General features: G+C 37.8%; 1 protein-coding gene across 1 annotated transcript in view; it reads left to right on the top strand.

Moving 5' to 3' along the window:
• CPED1 (cadherin like and PC-esterase domain containing 1) overlaps window positions 1-26,758 on the top strand; it is a 141,720-nt gene that overhangs the window by 9,769 nt on the left and 105,193 nt on the right. The window contains exons 2-4 of the mRNA XM_062491067.1: window positions 2,695-2,881; window positions 23,768-23,874; window positions 25,757-25,832. Of these exons, the coding sequence (XP_062347051.1) occupies window positions 2,695-2,881; window positions 23,768-23,874; window positions 25,757-25,832 (370 nt within the window). The remainder of the gene's footprint in view (window positions 1-2,694; window positions 2,882-23,767; window positions 23,875-25,756; window positions 25,833-26,758) is intronic.

Here is a 26,758-nt window from a genome sequence, read left to right as displayed (position 1 = left end):
TGTGTTTTTAAAATTCTGGGATGTCAGGACCGCCGTCAAACACTGTGACCTAACACAGTTTTGATGACTTTGCCCTGTGCTATGTGTGCTTACTCCTGCCAGCAAGTGATCAACCTTTACTTGAATATATCAGTTTCTAAACTAGTTTTGTGTTGCACCTTTAGCAAATGTGGAAGACTCTGAGAGTGCTGTATTGACTTTTTTTTTTTCATTTTTTCCCTTCATCAGTAATGCTGATGCTTTACATGGGTAATGACTGCTCTGGAGCAAAAGAGCATTGGGTGTTAGAAGCTCTGAAATAGTTTGTTCTCCTTACTGCTGCAGAAAAGCTTACACTTCAGCCAATCACAATGTAAAGCAGCATCCCACATTCAGGGAATACGCTGCTGAGAAGAGTGATTTTAGCACTGGATCCCAGGCCTATAAACAACTGGACACATTTTGAATGATATTTATATGTATCAAAGCATCTGTGTCTTTTCAGTCTAGTCTACTGTGCAAAAAAATAGTGGTGACTTGTTTGTGTAGTGCTTCCTATCTCCAGTGATAAGCTTACTAAAATTAGAAGTTATGTAATAACTTAGTTTTTAAACTGCGGACAACTGTCAGGTTGAAATTCACAAACTTGCAAAGAACTAAATTACTATACTGAATTTAATGCCTGCTGGTATATTTCAGTCCTAAAGACGAATATCTTTCACCAAAATAAAGTCTTGGTTTTTAGTGGTGTTTTTATTGCAAAAGAACAGCTAGACGGTTGCAGATAGTAGTATCCTAATTCCCACACGGAGCATTCTGTTTTTGTGCTTTATTTTATTGGGGCTTGAACAGCAAGGTTTTGGTAGTGGGGGGCTACCAGGATGGCTTCTGTGAGAAGCTGCCAGAAGCTTCCCTTGTGTCCCACAGAGTCAATGCCAGCCAGTTCCAAGACAGACCTGCCACTGGCCAAGCCTGAGCCCATCAGTGATTCTGGCAGCAACTCAGGAATAACAGATTTAAAAAAGGGAAAAAAAGCAACTGTGAAACTGCAACCAGAGAGAGGAGTGAGTATGAGAGGAGCAACTCTGCAGCCACCAGATCAGTGAAGGAAGAGGGGAAGAGTGCTTCAGGCACCAGAGCAGAGATTGCCTGCAGAATGTGATGAAGACTGTGATGGGGCAGGCTCCCTGCAGTCCACACAGTGGAGTAGAGATCCACTAGCAGGCCATGGAGTACCCATGCTGGAGCAGTCTGTTCCTAAAGGACTTGCCCCTGTGGAAGAAGCCCACGCTGGAAGAGTTTGAAGAATTGCAACCTGGAGGAAGAACTCATGTTGGAGAAGTTCATGAAGGACTGTCTCCAATGGGAGAAACCCCACAATGAAGCAGGGGAAGAGTGTGAGGAGTCCTCCCACTGAGGAGGAAGGAGCAGCAGAGATAATGTCTGATGAACTGATCAAGCCCCCAGTCCCAGCCCCCCTTCTCCACTGAGGGAGAGGTAGAGAATTTGGGAGGGAAGTTGAACCTGGGAAGAAGGGACAGGTGGGGGAAAGGTGAATTGAGATTATGTTTTATTTCTGATTCTCACTCTAATTCCACTTGTTATCAAACAAATCAGTTCCCCCAAGATGCCTCTGTTTTGCCAGACAGTAATCAATGAATGATCTCTCTCTATTCTGATCTCTACCCACAAGACTTTCATTGTATTTTTCCCTCTGTCCAGTTGGAAAGGGGAGTGGTAGGGTGGCTTTGGTGGGCACCTGGCTTCCAGGCAGGGCTAACCCACCGCATTTATTTAAGACATAAAATGATATCCCACTTGCCCAAAGATGAGATGGCAATGGCCCAGTGATTTGCCCTTTTCAGAAATTAATGTTATGTTTGCACTATAACTGTGTGTTTGCGGTGTCTCTTTTCCATTTTTTTCTTTCAAGAAGCTTATACCCCAGAGTAGATATGGAGGAAGGGTTTTCCCTAGAAGCCATTGTCCCTAGGCACTATATGGGAAGACAGTAAGTGATAGATAATCCAGCTGTACCTTGGGATTCATTGGAGGCATCAGATACCTTTCGACTTGCTCTTATATACAAGTCTCTCTGCCAGTCCTCCTATTGGCTACATTGTGTTGGACTAATATGGCAATAAAGGACTGACAAGGTTACATTTAACTTTCTGGAGCACAGTAATCTCTAGTTCTGTTTAGGATTCCTGTGTGATTTTATTCCAGTACTCTTCTTACTTTTCTTAATAATGCTGCGTAGCACAACTCAGATTCCTGCACTTACCGGGTGCATAGGACCTGCATTCCTTGGAACAGTTCATGTAGGACCTACCAAGGCCTCTCTGGTTAGGTGACTGCAGCCACAGTCAAAGTCAGATGGCAATTACTGTTACCAGCTCACCAGAGCAGCCCAGATTTCAGGAAAGGTTGTTTCCACAAAGGGAAGAACATGGTTTAAAGATCCTTGAGCGCTAACCAGGGCTTTTGAACCTTTATAGTGTCAGTTCAAAATGAAGATAGAAAAAATGGAGAGGCAGACACGATACAATATGTGGTCCGAAGTCCCTGATATAAAGAGAATTCTTAATGATACTAGAACTGTTTTCACTGTTGACACAGTAAGTTGCTAGCTTCTTTTTGTGAAAAACAACTGCATTTTATACTGCTGACGAATTTTCTATCTTACAACTGTTGTCTTTGCACTGTTTGCTGTAGATTGATGCCTCCATTCTCCAGTACTTTGGAAGCCACACGAGAAGAGCAGTTCTTTATGCACCTCCTGCTCACCATGAAATTGACCGTCAGCTCTGTCAGCGTATCCTGACAAAACATGGATATACAGTCACAGTCCTTGAAAACAGGAGACTGGTGGAAGATCTGAGGCACAAGGGCCCTTATCACAGTAAGAATAATTGGAGTTAGTTAATTTGTTAATTATTAACTGTGATCACTAAATGTAGAATTGATCCAGTGTTCTTCCACAAACATAAAGTGTATAAACTCTGATAAAAGTAAGGACAGAAGCCAAATTCTAGCCCTTCTCAGCTGTGTGGATAATTTTCCACATTTAGGTGATTCTTCCATAAGCTATATCCTTCTGTAAAAGAAAAATGCAGCAAAGTAGTTTATCATAGTCTTGACAAATAAATCAGATCAGTTTGGTTCCTGATAACTTCTCGTACCAACTTCATCCGTACAACTGAGGGATTTTCAATAGAATGCTTCATAACAAAACACATACCTGCTACATTTGTTTCCTTTATAATTTTCTCTCCTAAAGAAAACTCGTATGTGTGAAGGTTATTTTTTTCCTCTAGTAATGTTTTTACTGTTCTGTAATCTTGTTAAAGAACACAATATAGGACAAGTATGTTTTCCACTTGCTGCTGAATCTGGGATAGATTACTGTTGGTTCTCAGTTCCTCTTGAAATTTGATCCACACTTCAAGCAGAACTACTGAAGAATCCTGATCTCTTGCACTGTAGCTTTATTTTGCAGAGTTACACTGTACTTGATAGAGAAGCTTGGGTACCAGTTAGATATGTGATGACCATGTTTGAGTGTTCTTGGACGCTTCAGAGGTATGGACTGAAACTGTGATGCCATTTTGGTCTTGGAAGTCAATTCAGGAAATGGAAGGCTTTGAAAAAAATACACAGGTTACTATTCTGTCGGAAGAAAAATAGTTAGATATTGCTCTTGCTAAAGGGAGTACTTTTTGCATCACCCAGGCTTACAATACACTTCTGGAGCTACAAGAGAGCTCAGGTTTGCTTTGATCTTTAACCAAATGAGATAATTTCATAGATGAAAACTATAATTAGCATGCTTGAGGTTGCTCAAAATTCCATCACTAATTTCACGTTTCTGTAAGAAACTCTCTTGAAAATGAGGTGCATGTGGTTTTCTTTGGCAGGCTATACCAAGATGTAAATTGTCTTCATGTCACTCTTACTTTAATCTAGTTTTATAGTCACCTTTTAGCCAGTCCTTGCCTTGAGTACTTTCCATCTCAGAGTGACAAGACACACCAGGTCTGCAGGCTTTGCTAATGTCAGAAGGGCTGCAGAGATAAGCTGGTATCTCCGGGGACCATGTGCACCATCTCTGTGAAATACTATTTTTTTCAAATGGTCAAGGAAGTGGGTATACCAATTTCAGTTGCAATTTATTAAAAAAAATTAAAGAACCAAAAAACAAACCAACAAAAAAAGGACTGTACTAGATTTTCCTACAGTGCTGAGTTCAGATTGAAGTTCTCCTGTACAGATTTTACACTCCAAAACTTGCTTCTGCAGACATGAGCTTAACTGTGGATATTTATACTTTACAGGCTAGAATCAGTACTTCCTGTAGTACTTTTCCAGCAATAATAAAAAAAATTAATAAAAGGGTCAGATATTTTCCAGGAACATCCTACATCTTCCAGCAGATGTTGGATTATGTAAAAAAGTGAAATGCCTGCCAACTTAAGGCAAAGAGTAAGACCCTACTAATTCCATTTCATGGCATCATAAATCTGCTTTTAACTATTCTCTGTTATGTAAGTGTCTAGCTGTAAGGTTATGTTTTAAAAACAAGAAGAAGTAAGTAATAGAGCATGTCTACATACCAAGCTAATGATCTTCTCTTACAGCTAAGCAAATTACATTCAATGTTAATTTTCTCCCCCAGTAGATGATGGGGTTACTCTGCTGGATGGGATAGAATTCCTTATTTTGGAGAAGGGCATTTTGAGCTATTCTTTGGCATAATATTTTTCTAATAGGAGCATTATAAGTTATTAAAAATATGCTCCTTTAGGCCTCAATTAAAAATATATAGATAATGAGCTGCAAAACACAGAGCATGAGTGCTGTGAAAAATCTACAAAAAGAATAATTTCTTTTTACTTGGTATTATTTAGCAGTTCTATCAGGTGCTTTTATTTGTGTGCAGTCTTTATTACTCGCGTATTTTTCAAAGTTCACTCTAAATTTGAAAGGATTTCTTTTTTTGTTTTGAATGGCTGAGAGCCAAGACTCTAGCTGAAGTCATATATGGAAAAAAATTCACCACAAAACAGTCCTAACTTTTTTTGTGTGTGTGTGCTGGCCTGCTAAGAATTTTGGGACCATTTTTGCTGCTGTTTGAAACCCAAATGTGACAGCTCTGCACACTGATCTTCCAGAAAGATCCTCAACACCTGGACTACAGCACTGGGTTGAGTTCATTGCTGTCAGAGAAAAATATCAGAAGAATAGTTTTCTTCAGTGGAAATTTTTCACTTCTCACAAACCAATAAAAACCATTTTGAGTTTTGGTAACTAAAAAGGAAAAAGTTGTCTAAAAAGGAATTTTTTTTTTAAATCATGGCAAAGAGACTGTGGTTTATGGGTTTACTATGAAAAATCCGTACAGATGTGTTCTGCAGTAAAGCATAAATTATTCAAACCCTAATTTTTTTCACTGAAAAATGGCTTTGTCAGTAAATTCTCAAGCAGGTTTGCTTGAATAAAAAGTAGTTGTATTTCTTTCACCATTCCTTAGCAATAAAACCCACATGGAGGGAAAAGTCCATGGACTGATGATACCTGTGCCTGCTCTGAGCTCTTTGAGACTTCCTTTCACAGTAACCCTAAATGAGCCTGTTTGCTGTGAATTTAACATCTCTTAGTCTGCTGCTGGGATGGAGATAGAGAGGTGGAACTGTATTAGAATTGGATTAGTAGCACATGATGGAATAGTCAGATTTTTCAGAGATTACCACCTAGGGAAATCTGTTTGGTCATTATGGTCAGTATCTCCAGTAAATATCTGTGGTAAATCCATTTTGAAGTAAGCAGTTCAAAAGAAGTTGCTGCTGAGCAAACAGCTCATCATAACAGATGATAAGAAAGGTGTCTGGTCGTATTGGCCAGTACATCTACAAATGGCCCTTCCTTCCTTCCTTCCTTCCTTCCTTCCTTCCTTCCTTCCTTCCTTCCTTCCTTCCTTCCTTCCTTCCTTCCTTCCTTCCTTCCTTCCTTCCTTCCTTCCTTCCTTCCTTCCTTCCTTCCTTCCTTCCTTCCTTCCTTCCTTCCTTCCTTCCTTTATAAAATGTGAAAGTCTGCCTCTCCTCTGGAAAAAAGACATGCCTTTTCCACAGACTTGGAAGGTGCTGAAATTGCTGTCACAATCTCAAAGGGGTCAGGAGGAGTCAGAAAGCCCTTCACTTCCAGGATTTCTCAGGGGAGATTTGCCATACTGAGCAGTACAGATCTCCAGGCTTCCTTGCCTCAGCCCAGGACAGAGCTGTGTTGCTCTGTCAGAGATGAGTGGGTTGAGCCACCTGGCTTCAGAGCCCCCTTAGATCCTTCCAGAGTGGCAAATACCACAGAGGAACTTGCCAAATATTTTCCAGTGTCTTCTGCCTTCTTCCCTGTTCTTCCAGTCTGAGAAGCTCTCATCTCTGTTACCATAGAAAAGATTAACAGGTTGTGTATGTCCCTATGATTCTGTGCTACCCTGCCAACATTTTCACATTTTTTAAAAGGAAGGTTTTATCTCAGAAATTTGTTTTGCTAATTGCCATTTTTGCCCTCCAAAAATGATGTCCTAGTTACTGTCTGCTGCCTGAATCTTTCCTGAATTCCATATTTTGCCCAGATGACATCCTCAAAGTTAAATAAACTACTTACAGCTTTCCTTACAGAATCATGTTTTTCTGTCTTTTACTGAATGTGCATGCCTCATCAGTCTTTGGTGACCCACCCAAAATAGGCATTTCCTTCATTTCTCAATTCTTCACCTTTAATAATAGTTAAGCAAATCTCAGCAAACTTCAGGCTCCAAGAAATGTGTGCAGTTGTATGTTACAGATCTGACTGGCCAATTTTAATTAATTCTCCAATAACATGCAAAATTCTGTCATTACCACTAGCTCTTGGAATGGAAAAGATTGTGCATAAGCTCAATGGTAGCCTGTCAGTTTGGCCATGGAAAAAAGCACATGTATTAAGGCTCTGGACAAACTGAGTGCAGTGTAACATTATATTCTCACTACTACCTTAAGGTGTTAGGAATTTAGTGGAAGCTTTTGCAACTGCAATGAGGGACTTTAAGAAAAGAATCATAAACCATTTTCATAGTATTGCTTTCACATGATGATTTCCTATTTTTAGAATTCTGCAGTTAAGTATTTAAACTTTATTATTGCTTCTTTTTGCATTTTGAGTGACATCCATTGAAGATTAAATTTTAGCCATGCCATTAGAAAGATCACTACAGTACAAATATTTATTTGGGTTGGGATTTTTTTGTGTGATTTATTGTTCCATAAGGTAAGTATTAAACCCATCTTAACTTCGGTCAATATTTAGCTTTTCTGTCAATTTCCACAGAAATCAGTACCATTTTCATGTCCTATTAATTTTCCTGACATTCTTAAGTAGGGATACATATACTGGATATATACTTAAATTTACATACATTGCAAAGAATTTTAGATCTCTAGTTATTTCCTCTTTTCTGACATTTTCAATATATACTGAATTCTGTTCTGTTTTCTGACATTTTAAGACCATGCTCTTTTAAAATTCTTGGATGTGTAAACTAGGCCCTGGTTCCAGCAACTAACTATGAGAATGATCTGGCTTTTTGCAGATGTGGGAGTGGTGCTTGGGTGGAGGTGCACCAGGAACAGGAAGGGATGATTGAGCAACAGACCCGTGGGAGCAAATCTGAGCAAATCTTGGCCTTTCTCTTTATGTGCTTGGGTCAAGAGATCTGTCTTATATTTAAAGTGGCACTACTTCTGTATATCTGTATATATGTATAAAGCCACCTGAATATATTCAGGCATAACTCATTTTGCTGTAAAATGGTAGTTTGATAATTGTATTATACAGAAGATAAGGCCTCTGCTGTCCCCCTCTTGGTTCTCTGTAGAGAGAGTTCTGTTGCTTCTTTTTACCCAGTGGTGCTCACTCCCTGTAAAAGCTTGTGCTTGGGGAATGTCAGGGAACATGAGGCTGTAGGAGCACACAGAGGTGTTCACAGATGTGGAGTGATGCTAGCTGCAAAGTTTTCTGTCTGTCTTTATAGTGCGTGACTGAAGAAGCAGCTGGGGACAGACAAAAGAAAATTCTCATTTGATATTCCCCAAAAGCAATTTTCCAAGTCAGTTTTTCATTTAGGTTTGTTAGGTATCCTTTGGAAAAATGACTTTTAAAAGAAAATTTACATTTTTCATGGGAGAAAATTACTCAGTTCACTTTGCTTCACAGTTGGAATTACAAGGCCAGAAATTGTTGCCACATCAGTTTGAGATGGAAAAAATGGAATAGAAACTTTATGAGTTACAGTCAGAACTAGGTTGAAATGAATGCTCTTTGCTGTATATCTTTGTGTTATTCCTTTAGCATATTGTATCACCTCACACTGTTCATACTTTTGACCAGAGGCTAAATAGGAAACGTTTCAGCTTAATTGCTGACATCTGGCCAGCAGCAAGGTAGGAACTTGCAGAAGTGTTCCTTCGTTAGTGCAGCCAGTAACAGTTTCCTCAGAGCTGCTAATTAGTCTAGAGAATAAACTACAGCCGTAGGTTTTGGAGGCCCCCGGGGCCACAGCTGGTGACTGTCAGACATCCGTTTTTCATTTTCCAAGACATACCATATCAGCAAAATTAGTGAAAATGAGAGAAGGTGATAGAGACAGGAGGACACAGTGGTGCTCTTTCTTCAATGAGTGTGAAGACTGGTATGTTTGGGTGAACAGAGGTGCTTGTTGACACAAAGTGTTAATAAATTCTGCTGCCAAGGAAAAAAAGAACAATCTGTTCATCATGCCTGTAGTAATCAGGGCATGATGCACTACAACAAAGTTGTTATTAGGAAATCTGTTTTTGGGAGTAAAGCTAGTGAAGTAATCAAATGGATTTCCTGGAGCTGTGAAGCATTCAATCTTAGATGTCTTGAAATATCAGGTAAAGAGATTTTATTGGGTGTAGTGGGTCCCCTGTTGGGTTAACAAGATGGTCTCACAGACTTCTTGGAGTACATGACTAGCCTTGAGAAAATCAGGCAGACAAAAAACTGAAAAGGGAAAATGGTGTTTTCTAAAGAAGATGGAGAGATTTCAGATATTAATTTGCTGTGGTGACTCAGGTCTTGGAGGGACAAACAATATGTAGTTTACAGCATCTTCTTAAATGCAAAATATTCTCAAAACCCTCAGAATTTATGAGAATATATTCTTGATGGGAGTGGGGAAAAGGGAAGGGAACAAAAATCAGTCATGCTTAGATAATAGCTAGCTGAACTTGAGAAAGTAGAAAGCAAATAGTGTATTGTGAAATAGGGATGTTTGTCATGGGATGGCATGTAAAATAAGTACTAAGAGAACCAAATTTTATCCCTTAGTGAATGGTTTTCTATGTAGTTAGAAATACATCAACAAGAGCAGGAAACATTAGTTTTAACTCTTTTTTAAAAAATTTTTTTTTATTTTTCATAATATAGTTGGGAGGAGCCCCTACTTGCTGTTTGTTTCAGCCTCAGACAAGTTTCCATGAAATCCAACTAACTTTAGCAAACAATTATAAAGACTAAAGGCCCCAAGGAAAATATCTTGTGTGTTCTGTAAACATCTGGTTGCCATTTTCAATTGCAAAGACCAACCCACTGAAGGAAGCAGTTTAGTTTTTTTGGAACAGAAATGGGACACTGGGGTTTTTGTTCTTTTTCATAGTGGAGAGTAAAGGAAATGTCAGAAATAGAGAGGTCACTAGATGCTCAGCTTTTGTAAATACAAAAGTCTCTGAGAAAATTAAAGTAAATTGAAATCAGGTTCGGAAAGTGTAAACAACCCTGTGGAGGTAAGGTTAAATAAGCAGGGCTGGAGATCCTAGCATGCCAGCAAAAGCACAAGATCATTCTATTATAAGTAAATAATTTAAAATACTGTACAAAATAATAATGGTGAAGCTAGCCACAGAAATATTTTGTGGGTTACCATACAAATACATATGTATATTCAATTTTAGCAGATGTAACTTCTCTTCCCAAAATCCTTTTGGTTAACTGTTGGCACAAATACGTAACCAACAGTATACAAAACTGGTTGGTTTCCTAATGCAAAATATATGTTGTGTGAGTCCCAAGCTAAGTTTTGACAAATAAAACACACATTTTGGAAACACCTCTTTGTATGTTGTTAAACAAGGAGCTTCCTAAACAAGCTAAATAGGTAGAAATGTGATCCTCAGAGCATACTGAGTTACAAGCATGTAGCATATTTAATCTGCTTCCATAGCATGGAAGTTCATTTAGTTTTGGGAAGGAAATGCATGCCAGAAACAGACATTATCTTGATCGGTTTTTAGTTTTGCTTTTAGCTGCACACATCATTGGTTTCATTACAAGACGTAAGTTTCTGACATACACAAATGAATTCTGGTCTCTAATGTGATGCTGCAGTTTCATGTTAGAAAATCTATATGCATCATTTATTTTTCTGAACAATATGTATTCTTTTTCCTAATCACTAGCAGAACATGTTCATGCTTTGTAGAAGAGTACACAAACAATTTCTTTGTATTACAAAAATAAACCCTCTGCAGGATGGTACTGAATCCTCTGCTTCAAGTGCACTCTTTTCCTTTAGAAAGTGAAATTCTTTATTCGTTTATAACACAAGTATAAGGACATTGAGCTCTGCCAGGTAAAACCAAAATACATCATTTAGTCCTAAATGTACCAAACATACCTTTCTCTGAATGTTCTATTTAGTTTTTTAAACAGAACATACAGTTCTGTGTTGAGTGGTATTTAAAGGCCTGAGTTAGAGATTACAATAATTAAAATGATACACTCTGGTTACACAGTGAGCTAAAATTAAAACTTTACTGGAATAAATTATGTCATGTTAATAGAATCTGAAAAACACCAGTGTGCAGGAAGATCCACATGTCGGCCAAAGGAGAGCAGCAAGGTGCATGGCAAACTTAAAAAAATACAAGGGATTTGGGCATCAGTATACCAGCTTTGTAATATGCTAGTAACATGCAAATCCTGTAAAAGAGGTTGAGACAATTTTTTATAACTGTAGCATGTCAGATAAGAAGGTAACAGCATACAATTCCTTTTTAAAGTATTTTTTTAATGCTTCCCTTTAAGAAATGAATCCTGGCTCTGATAGGGTTCAAGCAGAGACTCTGGTTTATAAATATATATGTCTGTTCCTAAATGTCAGATAATTGTCTGCTAATATAGGTGCTGGGAGAATGTGAGTCAGTCTAGCCAGAAGCCTGTCACCATCCTGCCAGAGAACACTCTGTTAGGGATTGTTGGTTAGGACTGCTCAGTGATTTGGCTGCTGGAAGCTGTGGACCCTTTTTGATGCAGTCACTGGCTCTGAGCCCTGGTCAGCAGTGAGAAGTGTGCTGCTGCCTTTCATCACTGCTCCCATTTTAGGTAGTGGCATTATATACCACTGAAACAAAAACAATTATTAAAAAAAATTTATATTTTATTTATTTTATTTTTATTTTTTGTGGTATTTTTGTTTTGTTTTGTTTTTTTTTTTTAACTTTGGCTACCATGACTTTTATTGGTTCAGGCAGCAAAAAGCTTGTACACTGTGTAGGCCTTCATTGTAATTTGCAGCCCGCCCACACCATTCCTAGGTTCAGATTCCAACTTTCTCCAGCTGCATCCACTTTCAGCTGACAGCTCTTTTGAATGCTGCATCCCAAAGCCACCCCAGACATCAAAAGTGCAGTAGCCACCCACTGTATAGAACATGTTCCTGAAAATTTCACACAACGTACTGTTGTTATGCTGGCTTATCTTACATCAAAAGGGAACCTTTTCTTCATGAGGGGAATGAATATTCTACACTTCTGATGTTCATTGTACTCCCTCGGAGTTCATTTTTCAATGTAGTATGGAATATTTTTTTACTCAGCCCCTGAGGTTGTCCATTTGGAGGTAATCCTAGTTTGCACGGATGTCAAAGAGAATAGAGGCTCCTCTGACATACTCAGAAAATGAAACTATTTCTCAGTTTCAAGTTAGTCATGAGAACCTTCAGATTTCTGGAAAAAATATTTCCTACAGAAAGTTATTAATAAAAGTGACACTCTGCCTTTGATTAAAAAGGAAAAACCCCACATATCATTAACTTCTATAATTTTTGGCAGGCATATTTCCTTACAGAACAATGTCCATTTTTCACAACAGAAAGGCAAAATATTAAAGGGTTTTGCATTAAAAAGTAACAATGGAATAGGATCTGAGCGAGTTTAACTGGTCTCAGGATTAAAAAAAATATAGTCTTAACATATTCCCTCAATGGTGCCTCACATAAATAAAATACAGTCCTACTCTGATAGAGCGAAGCACAAAGGAGCTGAGTGGTATGCATTTTGGAAAGTTTGAACCAAATTGTTCAAGTCATAAAGTGTTTCTGTAACAAGATTATTGTTGTAATTACGTTGTTTCTGACATTTGTGGTAATGCTTTCAAAAATAAATATTTAGCTATAAAAAGGATTTTCAGTTTTAATTTATAGCAACTACTAAAAGTTTATATCTAGAGAGAGCTTACAGAGTGTTCTGTGTTTTGTAAATGCAAGATGAATCTGGCAGAACCAGTTATTTTAGATCTGATAGAATACAGCTCAGTTGATCTGTTTATTGAACAAGGACTTTTGGTGTGAAATGGAGAAGTAAGACAAAATCTTTTTTTTTGTTAATTTGAAAGCCAGATCACTACATTTTTTTTTTTAATAGGTAAAATAAGAAACACATCAGCATACTGAAGTATAGTTCAGCAGGCTGGTAGAAAAAATTAGAATAAGATCTATCTATTTTGCAGCAAAACAATAAGCATTTGTCTGTCTAAATGGGAATTAGGCATTTAAATATTTTTTTCCCGTTTGGCTTCAGAAAGTGTATAAAAAAATTTCTCACTTCAGGTTTCATAGCCACAGTGATGCCAAGTATCAGTGAAGCCCGTCTAGAAGTCATTCTTCAACAAAAATTAATTGAGGTAATTTTCTATAAAGATGGGGATGAATTCAAGGACTTTAAATACATAGAGTTTACATGTTAGCCCTATTTTCCCTCGGAATTTAGTGTTAGGGCTTTAAACAGAGCTCTGAGGGTAGAAAGAAAGGAAGTACTCGGAAAGTACTAGCTCAGAAGGTAACTGTGGATTAGTTAGTGTTTTTTTTAGTCTTTTTTATGACAGGATGATATGTGAAGTAGGAGAAAGCATCAGGTTTTCTTTTTCCTTTACCCAGCTCCATGGCACATATGATTTGCACCCCAGATGTTATTGTACACATTTTTTTGGCAAATCTAACAATGTGAAGGTATCTGTTGAACTTCAAATGTGAGGTCTGACCCTACATTTCTTGAAAATGTTTGCAGAGATAATTTTATTTACTTTAGAATCCGTGTTTTATGGATGCTCTACATGGCAGTCCATATCTACCATGGACTTCCACTACCCCATGGCACACGGGGTGAGTAGAAGTGAAAGGCAGCATAGTGATACATAGAAACCAGTATCTGTGAAGTACATACTGGAAACCCTTACATTAGGCATGACTTAATTATTGCATCACTGTCTTCTGCAATTTTGTCTAACTCATAAAAAAAATGGGTCAATTCCTTAGTTCTAAGGACAAATAATGCAATATGGCGCATACCCCTGTACCTAAACCCTTTTCCACTGACTGAGGGTGGCCTGCGTTTTGCTGAATTTTAGAAACTGTCGCTGGCTTAGGCTGTCTCCTGGGGCATTGCATGGCCACCCAGGGAGAAGAAAACAAACACAGTAGATGATTGCAGGCCGGTGGTTGAGTCTGTGGCCTGACACTGTTTAGTTTAGCCATTGCCTTTATTCTCAAGCTTCTTTATTTTTTAATATTCTTTCATGTCTTCTGGGTATTACAGAATATTAATAATTTTACATTAATATTAATTGTAAATATTTACATTAATAATGATTGGTATAGGTGCCTGAGTGCTGTAATTGCAGTGATCAAGGTCTGCGATTTGTATCTTAAAATACGGGGTTTTTTTTCTTGCATACATGATTATTATTTTAACATCATTATTTTAATATTGTAATTGGTTCATAAAATAGGTTCATTGTAATTAGAATGAGACAGGACATTAAGACAAATAAACCCGTTTGCTCCTTAGCTGCTTATCCCGAGGTTGCTATATATCCATAGAAGCGAAGAGGCTATTTTCTCAGCTCTCGCTCAGATTCTACCATGAATTCAATCATGAATTCTCATTAGTGCCATCATTCAGAGTGCTTCTCAGCTCAGATAACTCATGTTCTGTTGCAAAGAGTGGGAGTGGTAGAAATGTTGGGGTGAAATGTGGGATGGAAAGTAATCACAAGCTGTCAGTTTGGTTTCCTTGGGCAGAACTTCTCCTCCCTAGGAATTACTTTTGAGTTGAATCTTCTTTCCAGCCACCAGCTCTTCCTGTTTGTTGCATGTGCCTTTCTAAAAGCTCAGATTCTTCCTTATAAAAGTAGCCAGATCTGCAGGTTTTGCAATAGTCTAGTGGGGAAGGTGCCTCAGTACCACTTGTTCTTGTTGTTAAGTTCTATGAACGCACTCATCCAAGTTAAGATGTGCTTCCACAAGGTCCACAAGGTGCTTTGGGGCTTCTGTTCACTCATCATGTTCAGCACCGTTGTGGATTCTTCCCAGGGACATCCTGGGGGTACCAAGGCAGCGTCTTTCTGACAGGGTTACTGGGGGTACCTCACCCATCATTGTGCCTCTGTGCTCCTTCATGTGTATATGCATGTGCATAAGAGAGAAGAGTATTTCGTGGGCAGATCCCCTTCCTGCAATGTCCCTAGGAGCAGATGGAGCAGGGTGCTATTTAAATCCTTCCACCTGCTGCAGTTCCTCTGGGCTCCATTGTGCAGCCTGGTCCCTTCCTGCATGTCAGCTGCATGACTCTTCTTCCCACATGCACATTCTCTCCTTCCAGTTTTCACCTGGTTCTTCATGCCAATCTGCTCTCAGTAGCCTGTCTCTAATATTTCCCAATTTTTTTTGTCAGGCAATTTCCTTCTCTACCTTCACAGAAGGTAAAAAAATGCCTACCCAGATGGATTTAGCTGAGCTTTGGTGGGTATGTGACATCTGTGCTTTAACTAGGTACCAAGTACTTCCATCCGACTGGAAGTTAGGTCTAAGTCCCACAATGTGTGGGTGAGAAACATATATATCAGCTTTGACTGTTGTAGCTTATGTTGTGTATTAAATACATATAAAGTAAGATTTCCAGCATTTGAGAGCATTTGGTGTTTTAAGTTATTTTAGCTTGCATACAAGAAGAGCATACCATATTGGATTATTAAGAGCTTTTGGTTTCACTGAGGCTTGCTGTGCAGAAAATACCCATGTGTGGAGAACATACCAGAGTAATCTGAATATTCATCCAAAGTATGATTTGTAAGTGCAGAAGTGGAATAACAGACTTGAGTATTTGAATTGCCCCAGTGTGTTTGTCATTGGGTCAGAACTGCATATTTTCCTTTTATTTGCTATTGAACTCTACTACAGCTCAGAAAGTATTTTGACAGCATCTTTTCATACCTTGAGTTGACAGGTTATGACATGATAAAACCTATAGGTTGTTAGAGTTGCAATCTGTTATATAACTCAGTAGAAAATTATTCTTAGCCTGACAGTCTTTCCTGCATAGACTGAGAACAGTCTAATGCACCTGCCTTACAATACTGCCATATTCTTCACCCCATGTCAGACTAATACAATTTTTGAATGTACTTTTATTTCCAATATTCTGCTCATTCTTCAGTTGCACCGAAAATATATGGATATGGTTTAATAACGCTGCAATTATATTTTTACCTTTCGTTGTCTTACTGACAGTTATCTGCAAATTGAAAACCGAACTTTAAAATATTTGTTGCAGGTCTGAAAATTCTTTTTAGGTTGTCTGTTATAGTATGGTAATTTATTGATTGAGGAAAGGATTGTTAATCTATTGCATGACTGAATGTGATGTAAAAGGAGAAAGGATTGTCCTATATGTTTTCCATTCTTGTACTTCTGCTGCAATAGATTTCTTCTGCTTCTTTTGGAGAAAGTAATCTACCTTGTATTATCAATTGCTCCAGTAAGGAAGATGGTAACTCTTTGACTTGGTAGCTAGGTCTAAGGCAGTTTTAGAGTTAGAGATCCGGTGGAAAAATTAAAATGTCTTTACACATTTGAGAATATTTCTGATAGAAACAGGTAGCTCATGGCTTATTATGCTCATTTTTTTACTTTTAAGATTTGCCTTTGGGTTGAAAAGGAAAGCGGGCTTGAAACCTATCCCTGATATAAATAATCAGTAATAAAATAATTCTTTCCGGCAGGAGTGGAAGCATTATGCCTCTCCATTTGTATTTAGATCCAGTATATCTCCACAGCACTTGTAGAAGAGATACAGGATAGTCAAGCATTACTCTGTTTTTATGAGAGGCATTGCAAACAACTTCAAATGCCTATTTCACTGCCCAAATTCTGAACTCAGATGTGACTGTGTATTAGTTCTTGAGCATAGGGCAATGTTTTGTGCTAAGCTGTTCAGAGACAGATGAACTGTCCTTGGAATTAAACTGGTTCCGTTTGGTTCACACCAGTGTCTCTTCTAGAAAGAATGCTTCCCTTGGCACTTCAAATCCTCTTAGTTAGGGAGTAGTTGAGCCAAAAAATATCCTGATCATCCTCAAGGGGTGTGAGTAGTGACTGTCCTCAGAATTCCGTCAGCCTTTCCCTGGCAGCCACACAGCAACTACACAAAGTATTTTGTGAATGAATTGACTGTGTCCAGCCATCTCAGTCTCATATGTAGGGTAGGGTATTTTTTTACACTTAAAATGCACCACTGTGATTAATGTGACAATAGATCTTAGTCTAATGTGTGCAGCTAAGCTAGTGATTATGGGGCTATGTGTTATGCAGAGTACAGTCAGTCTGAACACACTCTGAAACAGTGGAAGATTTGCATATGGGCAGGTGAATAGCTGCTTTCCAGAACAGTTAAAAAAACACCAGAAACCTCACCTTCTTTTCCTGTGCTATCACTCATGTGGAATGATCATTTTTCCATTGTTGTCATAGTGAGTTCGTATTGGTAATAGCCCATGACCATCAAGGGTCACATCAAAAGAGTAATTAAAATGCTTCCAATAGCTACTGTTTTAAGGAGAAAACTCCTGAACACCTAGGTGTGAGACATTCCTTTAGGGAAAGTCTTATAAATGAAATAGTGATATCAAAAGCTTGCAGGAGGATGTGTCATTAACAAAAAAACCCCAAAACTATTCAGTCCAACAAGCAGCATTCTTATATTTGCACAACAAGATGGCCAAAATGCTGTAACCAGAAATAGGCTTCAAAGGATATTTTACCCTGGAGTGTTATCTGTGAAGCTCATATCTTCAGAGGTGTAGAATTCCCACATCCTCCGACCCCATCATGCAGCCTGCCTGATGCTGCTGCCCTCTGAGATGCTGAAGAGCATAAAATTCCGTCTAGAGTCCAGAGGCAGTGAGGAAGAAGTCCCGTCTTTCAGACATCTGTTAGCATTTCCACTTTAAGCTCCTGGCTAGCAAACTATTGGCTCTTATAAATTGACTACATGGCAGGGTTGAAGCCCAGCATATTCCTCTGTCCAGCTTAAAGTAGGGTTTGTGCACAGCTACTTCCGTACGTATGTTCTTCCTCACCCAACTCAGTACAATCTGTGCTCCCCCCATTACCATGCAGGAGCAGAAGAGGTTGACTTTTTTTTCCCTTGTGTACTATGAGGACTCATGACTCACAAAGCTAGAACTTACATTCATAAAAAACTTACATTTTTATTTTTCTTTTTTTTTTTTTTTACAGATCAGGATTACAAACTGGTGTAACTGAATACAGTTGAATGCATCAATATGTAAACAATAGCTTTTCCTGAAAATCTTCTCTTTACATCCATGCAGCTTAGAGGTGCCTGAAAATATATTTCAAGTTGAGCTGTCATGAATTTCTCTTACAAAAGGATCCTGTACAAATCTCAAGTTCTCCCTTAGCTGGGGTTCTATAACCTCCTTAGAGTAAGGTACTCCAGTATTTGATACATGTGTTTAGAAACTGTTCTTTATGTATCCCTTGCTGCAAATGAAAATGCTTAGTTTGTATCCTGTCTCCAGTGATTAAAGAGACAACTTATTTTGAATGGGTAAAAATTTATTCTGTGGTGTTGTGGTTTAACCCCAGCCATCAGCAAAGCACCACCCAGCTGCTCACTCATCTCCCCCTGGTGGGAAGACGGAGAGAATCAGAAAGGTAAAAGTAAGAAAAGTCATGAATTGAGATAGACAGTTTAGTTGGGAATGCAAAAGCTGTATCTGCAAGCAAAGCTAAACAAGGAATTAGTTCACCAGTTCCCGTGAGCAGACAGTGTTCAGCCGTCCCCAGGATGGGAGCTTCATGATGGATGGAACCAAACGGTTCGTTGGGCAGAAAAATGCCATCAGTGAATGTGTGTGTCTTCCCCCCTGCTCCTTTCTTCCTTCTTCCCTCAGCTTTTGCTGCTGAGTGCAGCATAATGTGGTACGAAATATCCTTTTGGCCAGCTGGGGTCAGCTGTCCTGGCCGTGTCCCGTTCCAGCCTCATGACCATCCCAGCCTCCTTGCTGCAGGTCAGAGTGGGATGCCGAGAAGGCACTGACACCCAGAAATAGTTAAAACAGTGGTGTGTTGTAAACTGGTCTGATACCAAATCAGACATCACTGCGTGAGTGCTAGACAAAGGATGGACTCCATCCGAGTCAGACCCAGTAGGAGGTCTTCCAAAATCTGTCTCCTTTGTCTAACTCTCTAGTGAATCCATGCTTTCCAAAACAGGGGAACGGTGCTGCTGGAAAGGTATGACCAACACAAAATGAAGCAGAAGGATTAACCCCAGTCATTGTTACCACCACAGCCCTCATAAGCAGGTTTGGTTACAATTCTTGATATCTGCAGGGCTGCTATTTAGAATTCTGGGGGGAATTGGCATGGAATAAATTAAAACTGAAATTTTTAAGAAGTGGATTCAACTCTTTCAGCATCAATAAATACTTGCCAACAGCTGAAGAGTTATTTATATTTGCTTTGTTGGTTGGTTTGGTTGGTTTGGTTGTTTTGTTTTGTTTTGTTTTTTTGGCAACAATATTGTATTGTTAGTTCATATACAGTTTATAAATTTGGTCCTTCTCTGCAGTAGTGCTCTATGGCAAATTGTACCTCTCCATTTGATTTCTTCTTATGAACTATGGCACTTTTAACTTGTTTTGAATTACCTTGGGTTGAATCTGGACCAATTATGAGAATTATTTTGAATTCTGACCATGCTTTGCAAAGTCCTTATACTTATTTTTAATTTAGTATCACTTGCTATTTATAAATGCACTTATTATTCCATCATTCAATTTGTTACCAAAAAATTTGATCAGAGCTGGATGTGTAGTGGAGCATCTTTTGAGGTTCTGCTCAAAAAAAAAAAAAAAAAGCATTTTGATAGTGGATTAGACTTCATTTTTTCAAATAGCTGTGCAATCACCTCATAGGTAGGTTATGTGGAAACACTGTCTAAAGACTTACTAAAGTCAAATTGTTTCATTGCTAATATTTGCTTTCTTCACTAAATCGGTTACTCTGATTTCTGTTTACTAGATCAGTTACTCTGTCAGAAGAAAATAAATGCTTGTATGTAATATGTTCTTCACAAATGCTGGCTGTTTCTTGTTGTCTTCTTTTCCTCTAGTGCTCATAAACTGATTAATTTCAAGGCAGTGGTGTGAGCAAAAGCAAAATTACAAATAAGCTTGAGATTAAAATAAAAATAAATCCAAGTGCCTTTATTTTTTCCCCAGAATGAATGAAATACAGGAAGATAAACATGCAAGATGAAAATTTTATTTGATTTTCAAAGTTCTTTCATTTCAAAATTCAAAATGAAAACAATTATACTGCAAAATGAAATTTCAGCCTATGGTAATGAATTGAAACGTAGTAATTTGATTAAATTAAATAATATGTTCGTAAGAGATTAAAAATTTCAGAGGTACATGCATCTAACAGTTTTCTGTCAAAATTTAGCCTCCAATGCCATAGTTCACGGGGAGAACGTGATCATTTCAATGACTGGAATAAAATACCTTTTCTTTAGAAATCACCTTCAGAAATTCTTGAAATTTATCTATAAATTTGAAACCCCATTAAATCCTACAGTTCTCATTTAGTTTCTGTTAACTTTGGTCTATTCTCTCAGAATACAAAAACTCTCTGCAGAATATTGTTACAGAAAAACTAAATGTTTTTATTGGTATTTCCATTTGCTATTTCCATTGCTATTTCCTCTGCTGCTAAAAAACATCTTTGCTTTTCTCCCTAGACTATTATTTTTAAGATTATTTTTCCACATTAGCTATTTTAATTATTTCAAATGACAGATCAGTGTCAAAGCCAATGAAAACAGTACTATCTCATTGAAAATTGGAATTTGTATATTACATCAAACTTCAGTTGAAGGGTTTTTTTGTCTGAATTGAATAGCATGTTCTTTGACTCATTCAGAGTAAAGGTGATCACATCAGATTTCAGTCAAATCATGCTGTACTGCTATTAATTGAAGTAGAAACTCGAGTTGGTATTCTTAGGTAAACATGAGATACCCATTGCAGTTACAAATGCTTTTTGAAATAGGGCTGGATAACGGCTACAAAGACTGCAGGAGAGGAGAAGCTAAGAGCTGCCAAAAGACAGGTGGATAAAAGCATTATGATGCCAGCATGTATCCACTTAAAGCTCACTTTTCCTGCATAATTAGATATAATTTTGCAGATGAGCATTCCTTGTGTATACAAGGGCCTTAATTAACAGGCTGAACTGAACTGTCTTGATTTGTAAAGATATTCAGAGAGCAGATGAACATGCAATTGCATATTCTCATTTTGTTGCCACTCTTTTACATATCCAAGTGCAAAATAAAACAAAGAGTAGAAAGTATCTCCATGAGGTGTGATTTCATACTGTCTAAGTGAGCTACAGCTCCTGTGTGCCACTGGTTTGCTGAATAAAGCAAACAGGATTTCCATAACTAGAGACAAAGTTCATTCTGTGGGAAAAGCTTAATGCAAATTGCTAATAATTAAATTGTTCAGATATAAAGCATTCTTTTTAACTTTCCCTTTCAAATGTCCTGTAAAAAGCCTGCTTCTGGTTTGCAGTCTGCGAGAAACCAGCAGAACAGTGTATACACTGAAAATGGAATATTATGGACATTATTAAAGCTTCTTAATTAAAGTCTCTAGAAAGATTTTGAAACATGAGTCCTTCCATGCAAATGATGTTTATTATTACTATCACTTTTGTTCTTTCTCTTTTATTGTAGAATGTTTTAGCTCACATGTATCTTGCTTTACTTTAAAAATAAGTTCTGTGAAAGGGATCTTTGGTCCTTTGCATGGCCCATGTGATGTTAATGGAATACTAATAAGAGTAACACTTTTTTTCCTGAGATATAGTTCTGCTGTTATTAAATATGCAGAAGGAAGACAGACTGTTGGTTTCCTGATAATACATGTTCATTTTCCACAAAAAGTTAAGCTCTGGATAGAGTGACATGGGCAAATTTGAGGCAAAATAGATTCCTAGAGGAGCCTGTTCTAGAACTAAATAGCTGCTGTAACCCATGACGTCTTTGTTTTTGTTTTCCAATAATTCTTTTCAGGTAGAGTTTATGAGGAATATATCAATCCATTTCAATAGAAGTTACACTTCTCTGTCAGCCTGAATCTGAGAGACAGCACTAGGTGTACACTGTTTTTCTCATAGGAAGTCTCCTGACTTCTATAAATAGACATTTTTCAGTTCTGATTGTTCTGTACTGAAATAACTGGCTAGAGGTTTAATTACTCTGAATAGAGAACACAAGTAATGGCAGGCATCCAAGCTCTCCTGAACTATTCTTCCTGGGCTCTGGCTCAGTAGCACAACAGATCTGAGGGTACATTTTCCTTTCCTTCCCTTAGGTACATTCATATTGATCACTCTGATGTATCCTAAAGGCAAATACACAGTGCAGCATATCCTCTGGAGTCGGGGATCAAATTCTTCCCAGGGCAGGATGTGTCACAATAAACAAGGGAAGGAAATGAGCTGCTTCTGAGAAATGGAGTTCCCTCCAGCTCCCTTTCAATTTGCACACAACTAGGCATTGTGATTTATATGTAATTATAATGATTTATTCAAGGGTGTTTGCTAGTCAGAAGCATAACATCTTGCTTATCTGATAGTTACATAGCTGGTGAGGTCGTTGAGTAGGTTGTTAGTGCTACCAAACTTTTGCACTAAAATGAGGTCTTTGCTTGTACATTTCTCTAATGCTTTGCTTGTTTGCTATCTGTGACATTTTTATCTACCTGCAGGTTTTTTTTTGTTTTTTCTTTCACAAAGAAGCATGTAGTAAATCTGTTTTTCCCTAAATTTCATATACCCTAATTACTTTTAGACCATAATACTGGTTCTCATAATGTGAAATTGAAGAACTGGTTGCAGTGTTCAATGCAGTGTAACTGAAAATTGATCTCTTCAGCTTTGTTGCACTGCTTATAAACATAAAAAAGTGATAGTTGCTTTCATAGTCCTGGATCCATTCTACACAATAAGTTCATTACTGTACTTAACATAAATTGAATGATAAATCTCCTTAAGTGGAATCTTTACCCTGCTTGACATTTGTAATCATGATTGGGATAGGAAAAAAAAAACATTCTGGAGAAAGAAGGAAAGGAAATAAAGGAAATAAATAAAATAAATACCTCTGTGGGCCATTGGTCAGACCAAATTAAGGAGTTAACCTAATAAAATTAAGAAGGTGTCACAGATGGATAGCACAAATGCTATCCTGTCCGCCCCTGAAATAGCTGTTCTGCAGGGAGCTCTGAGACCTTATTCTATACCCCTGGATGCTGTAGTGCTTCTCTGACTGCCTTTTCTGTTTGTAAGTTCATTATTACTGATTGTCTTCTTATCAGTTAAATAATTTAGCCTTTATTGAACATATTCATGGTGTCCTCAACAGATGCAATAATTCTATTGTGAGCTGCCACCATCTCTAATTGGTCCAGATAACAAAGACTGTACACAGAAGAAATCAAATGACCATGTGAGGAAGCTGACCATAGTTATTTGAAGCAACAGTGGCATTTTTACACCACATGCTGAGATATGAGCAAGTTCAAGACCTATTTGTATCTTCAGGTCAGCTTTGTCCCAGGAAGGAAACATCACATTAGTTTGGAAGCTAGCAATCTAATTCCCACTTGTGCAACAGTTCTATATCTGGCAGTCTGATGTCTAATATTTAGGAATCCGCTACATCAAAATAGCACTGGATATGTGTTATAAGCATGCATGTTGAGAAAAAAAGAGAACAATTTAAAGTGGCATCATGTTACCAAATGTTTTAATTTCTGAATGTTGAACAGGTCAAACAGCAGGGTTTGGACATCAGTAGGCAGGAGCAACATGGAACGCCCACTGTAAAACCCCTTAATATAGTTCCAAAGCTTGAACTCTGGTAGCAAGTATGACTTTTATCCTTCTGCAACCTGTAGCTGTTCATGTAATTAGCTCTCCAACAGTTTGCTGTCCTTCAAGATTTCACTCTAAGTATTTTTTATACAAATAACAATTGTATGATATTTTCTTTCTCAAAGTACTTCTTTTCTTTCCGGATAGGTGGTATGAACCCTTGGGATCTTTTCATCTGCTTATCTTCTGGAAAAAATGGTGGTACTGGATGCTTTCAAACAGAAGATTTGCATAATCTAGAGCTTTTCCAGAAGGTATGACATTATTGTGTTGTCCTTTGTGGGAATGGAAGGACAGACAAGTCCAGATTTTCAGCCCTCACTCATAAGAAAAAAAAAAGAATTATTAAATGTTTATTTTATACTGCAGCAGCATGGTTTAGCAGAAATGAAGTTCCTTTCATGTTTTCTATTTGCTGAGAAGTACTTGTCAGATACCAGTAATTCATTCTTCTTTATATCACACCCAGTTATCAAAAGCAATTTCTCATTTGAGCATAGTATGTTAGTTTGGTTGTAAGTATTTCACTGTAAATACTGAAAATTTTTACAACTCAGCATCAAATTTCCTTTTTCTCTTCTTTGGCTTGAACTTCTGCATTCTTAGCCACCCCCAACCACCATGTCTGGCTGCAAAAGTGTCTACAAGGGAAATTATTTAAGCGATTTTTCCTATTGGGAAAGAGAACTTAGAAATGGTGAGAAATAATTAGAAAATGCATGCAATATTTCAGAATGATAGTGTAGGCCGAAGATAGAGATGGATGAATTTAGGCTTCATATCTTATATCACTACTGAGTTTCACCTAATGTAATTCCTCCTTTGTAAACACAATTTAGGCACTTCTCCAAACAGTTACAGTGCTCCTACAATCAATAATGTGTAATCTGGACCAGGGTCTTTGAGGGAGTTCTTTGCTTTGGCACTGCAACCTGCATCCTCATTGTCCAAATCATCAGTAGTACCAATTATCCTGGTATTTTCAGGATTGCTTTTTATTTTCCCCCTCACTTGAGCATATTGTGGGCACAGTTTAGGTTACTTAGGTATGTAATTTCTGTGTAAACACCTGACCTGTTGATAAAAGTGTGTGAGTGATATAAACTGAGGTCTTTGATAAAATATGACCAAGCTCCATGTATAATTTGACTTGTATTTTATGTAAAATAGCACAGATAATAATGGCAAGACTCTAAATTATTGACTCCAGCTGGAGGGTCTGAGAGAAATGGAGCTGCTTTTAAAAGGTGCCTGTGGTGATACAATAAACCACTGGTGTCCAAAGAAGTCAGAGCTTCAAGCACTGGGGTTCCCTGGGACAGGATGCCATGTCAAAGTGTATGCAAAGTGAAACTTTCATGGCAGTTGTAGTTTGCTAGAAATATACATGCCTTGAATATGTTCAGATAGTAAAGCACCCAGTAAAGGCTTCTGCAAACTTCTTTTTTCTCATTCTGCCTATATTACTATATCTGAGCCTCTAATGCTGTGCAATATGATAATCCTGGCAGCATGCTGTAATGTCCAGATGTGACACACATGAATAACTGAGACCCAAGGTGATCAAAGAGTTGTCCAAGTTCTCTCAGGAAGTCTGCAGCAGAGCAGGGACTTAAACCAGATGGCTCATTCCTCTGGAAAACTCTAAATATTGAACTAACATTATTTGCTGCTGGCATGACCATACCAATGTGCAGCAGTGTTTTGCTGCAGAGCCTGCCTATGATTTAGCTACGTTAGCTTATTTCTGATCCCAAGCACAGCAATTCAAGAGACATAGGGTATTTTCATGCAAGGAGAGACAATGGTTGGTAACTGGACAGAACAGAGAAGCTGCAGAGTCTGAAAAGAGGAAAGGGAACAGGTCAATGCTCAGCAGCCAGAGGGAGAAATACAGCCCTAAAATTTTGCATTGTTATGGACACGGAGGAAGAGTCCACACGTTAACTTCATTATTCCAACATTGCAGGGAGGGCAAAGCTATCATTTCCTCTTGACACTGTTGACACTGATGGGATTTTTGCACAGGAGGTGTCTCTGACAAATTAAACACAAACCCATTGAAGACATTTTCCATTGAAGAATAAAGAACATTTTTTTGAATGAAATCATGAAAGCTTCTCTTTTTATGTACAGGTAAACCTGCTTCCAGAAATCCAGCATTTTCTTTGCAGAAAAGAGGGATTATGCCAGATAACAAAAGCCTTTTCAGGTAATCTGATTTCTTCAAATCTGAATATGTGATGATGGTCTTGTAAAAGTTGTAACAGGAAGTTTCTGAAATGAGACTGTCAAGCTTACAATTCCATTTTATTTTTAGCTATGAATTCATAGAGGGAACAAATGAAGGATTGATAATCCATTTTAAACACACTTGAATATAGATTACAGTTATACAGTATCTTTCCAGGTAAAGACACTGCATTGTTCAGCTGAAGAAATAATTTGGCTGTGTCTTGTTTTTGGACTGTTTTGTGTTTATATGGTATTGTATTTACACTTCTGTGCCCTGGGTTTGGTGTAATATGTTTGTTCAGCTTTACAAAAATGTTGTAGCATAGAGAAGGAGTAGGAGTCAGAGTTTGGTTGCCATCCAGACATAATTTACTGATAAAAAGCCTTTATTGTGTATTAAGATCATCAACCAGAAAAGTTTAAAGGTTATGGGCAACTTTCCAAAGAATTCTAATTTACCATGGGTAAAATTCATCTTTGAATAGAAACTGGAAAAAAACCTGTTGCACACTCTGTTAGGTCTATTTAAACTTCCCTATCTTTCCCCCTTTTTTATATATATGCTAAATTTAATAGAAGGAAAGGATTCACTACATCTCATTTAACCATTTAGAAGTTAGGTATCTTCTGAAAGTGGAATTCTAGTCTTCCATTTAAGTCAGTGGAGAGAGAGAGAGAGACATACCTACAAATGCTACTTCTTTTTATCTTAAAATATATATTTAAAATAGGTGTGTTGAATTAGTCTCTGCAGATCCTTGCTACCCATTTATGTCTTACCACTGCCTAGAGAAATTCGTAGGCCCTGCTCATGTTGTAACAGATTGCCTTTCAAAAGCATTGGTTCACCCTAATACTTGAAGAACGACCAGTTGCAGTGGTTTTATTATTTTACTACCAAAA

This window comes from Cinclus cinclus, chromosome 4, assembly GCF_963662255.1.
Source record: "Cinclus cinclus chromosome 4, bCinCin1.1, whole genome shotgun sequence".
In the NCBI taxonomy this organism is placed as follows: domain Eukaryota; kingdom Metazoa; phylum Chordata; class Aves; order Passeriformes; family Cinclidae; genus Cinclus; species Cinclus cinclus.
This window is presented reverse-complemented; position numbering and strand designations above follow the sequence as displayed.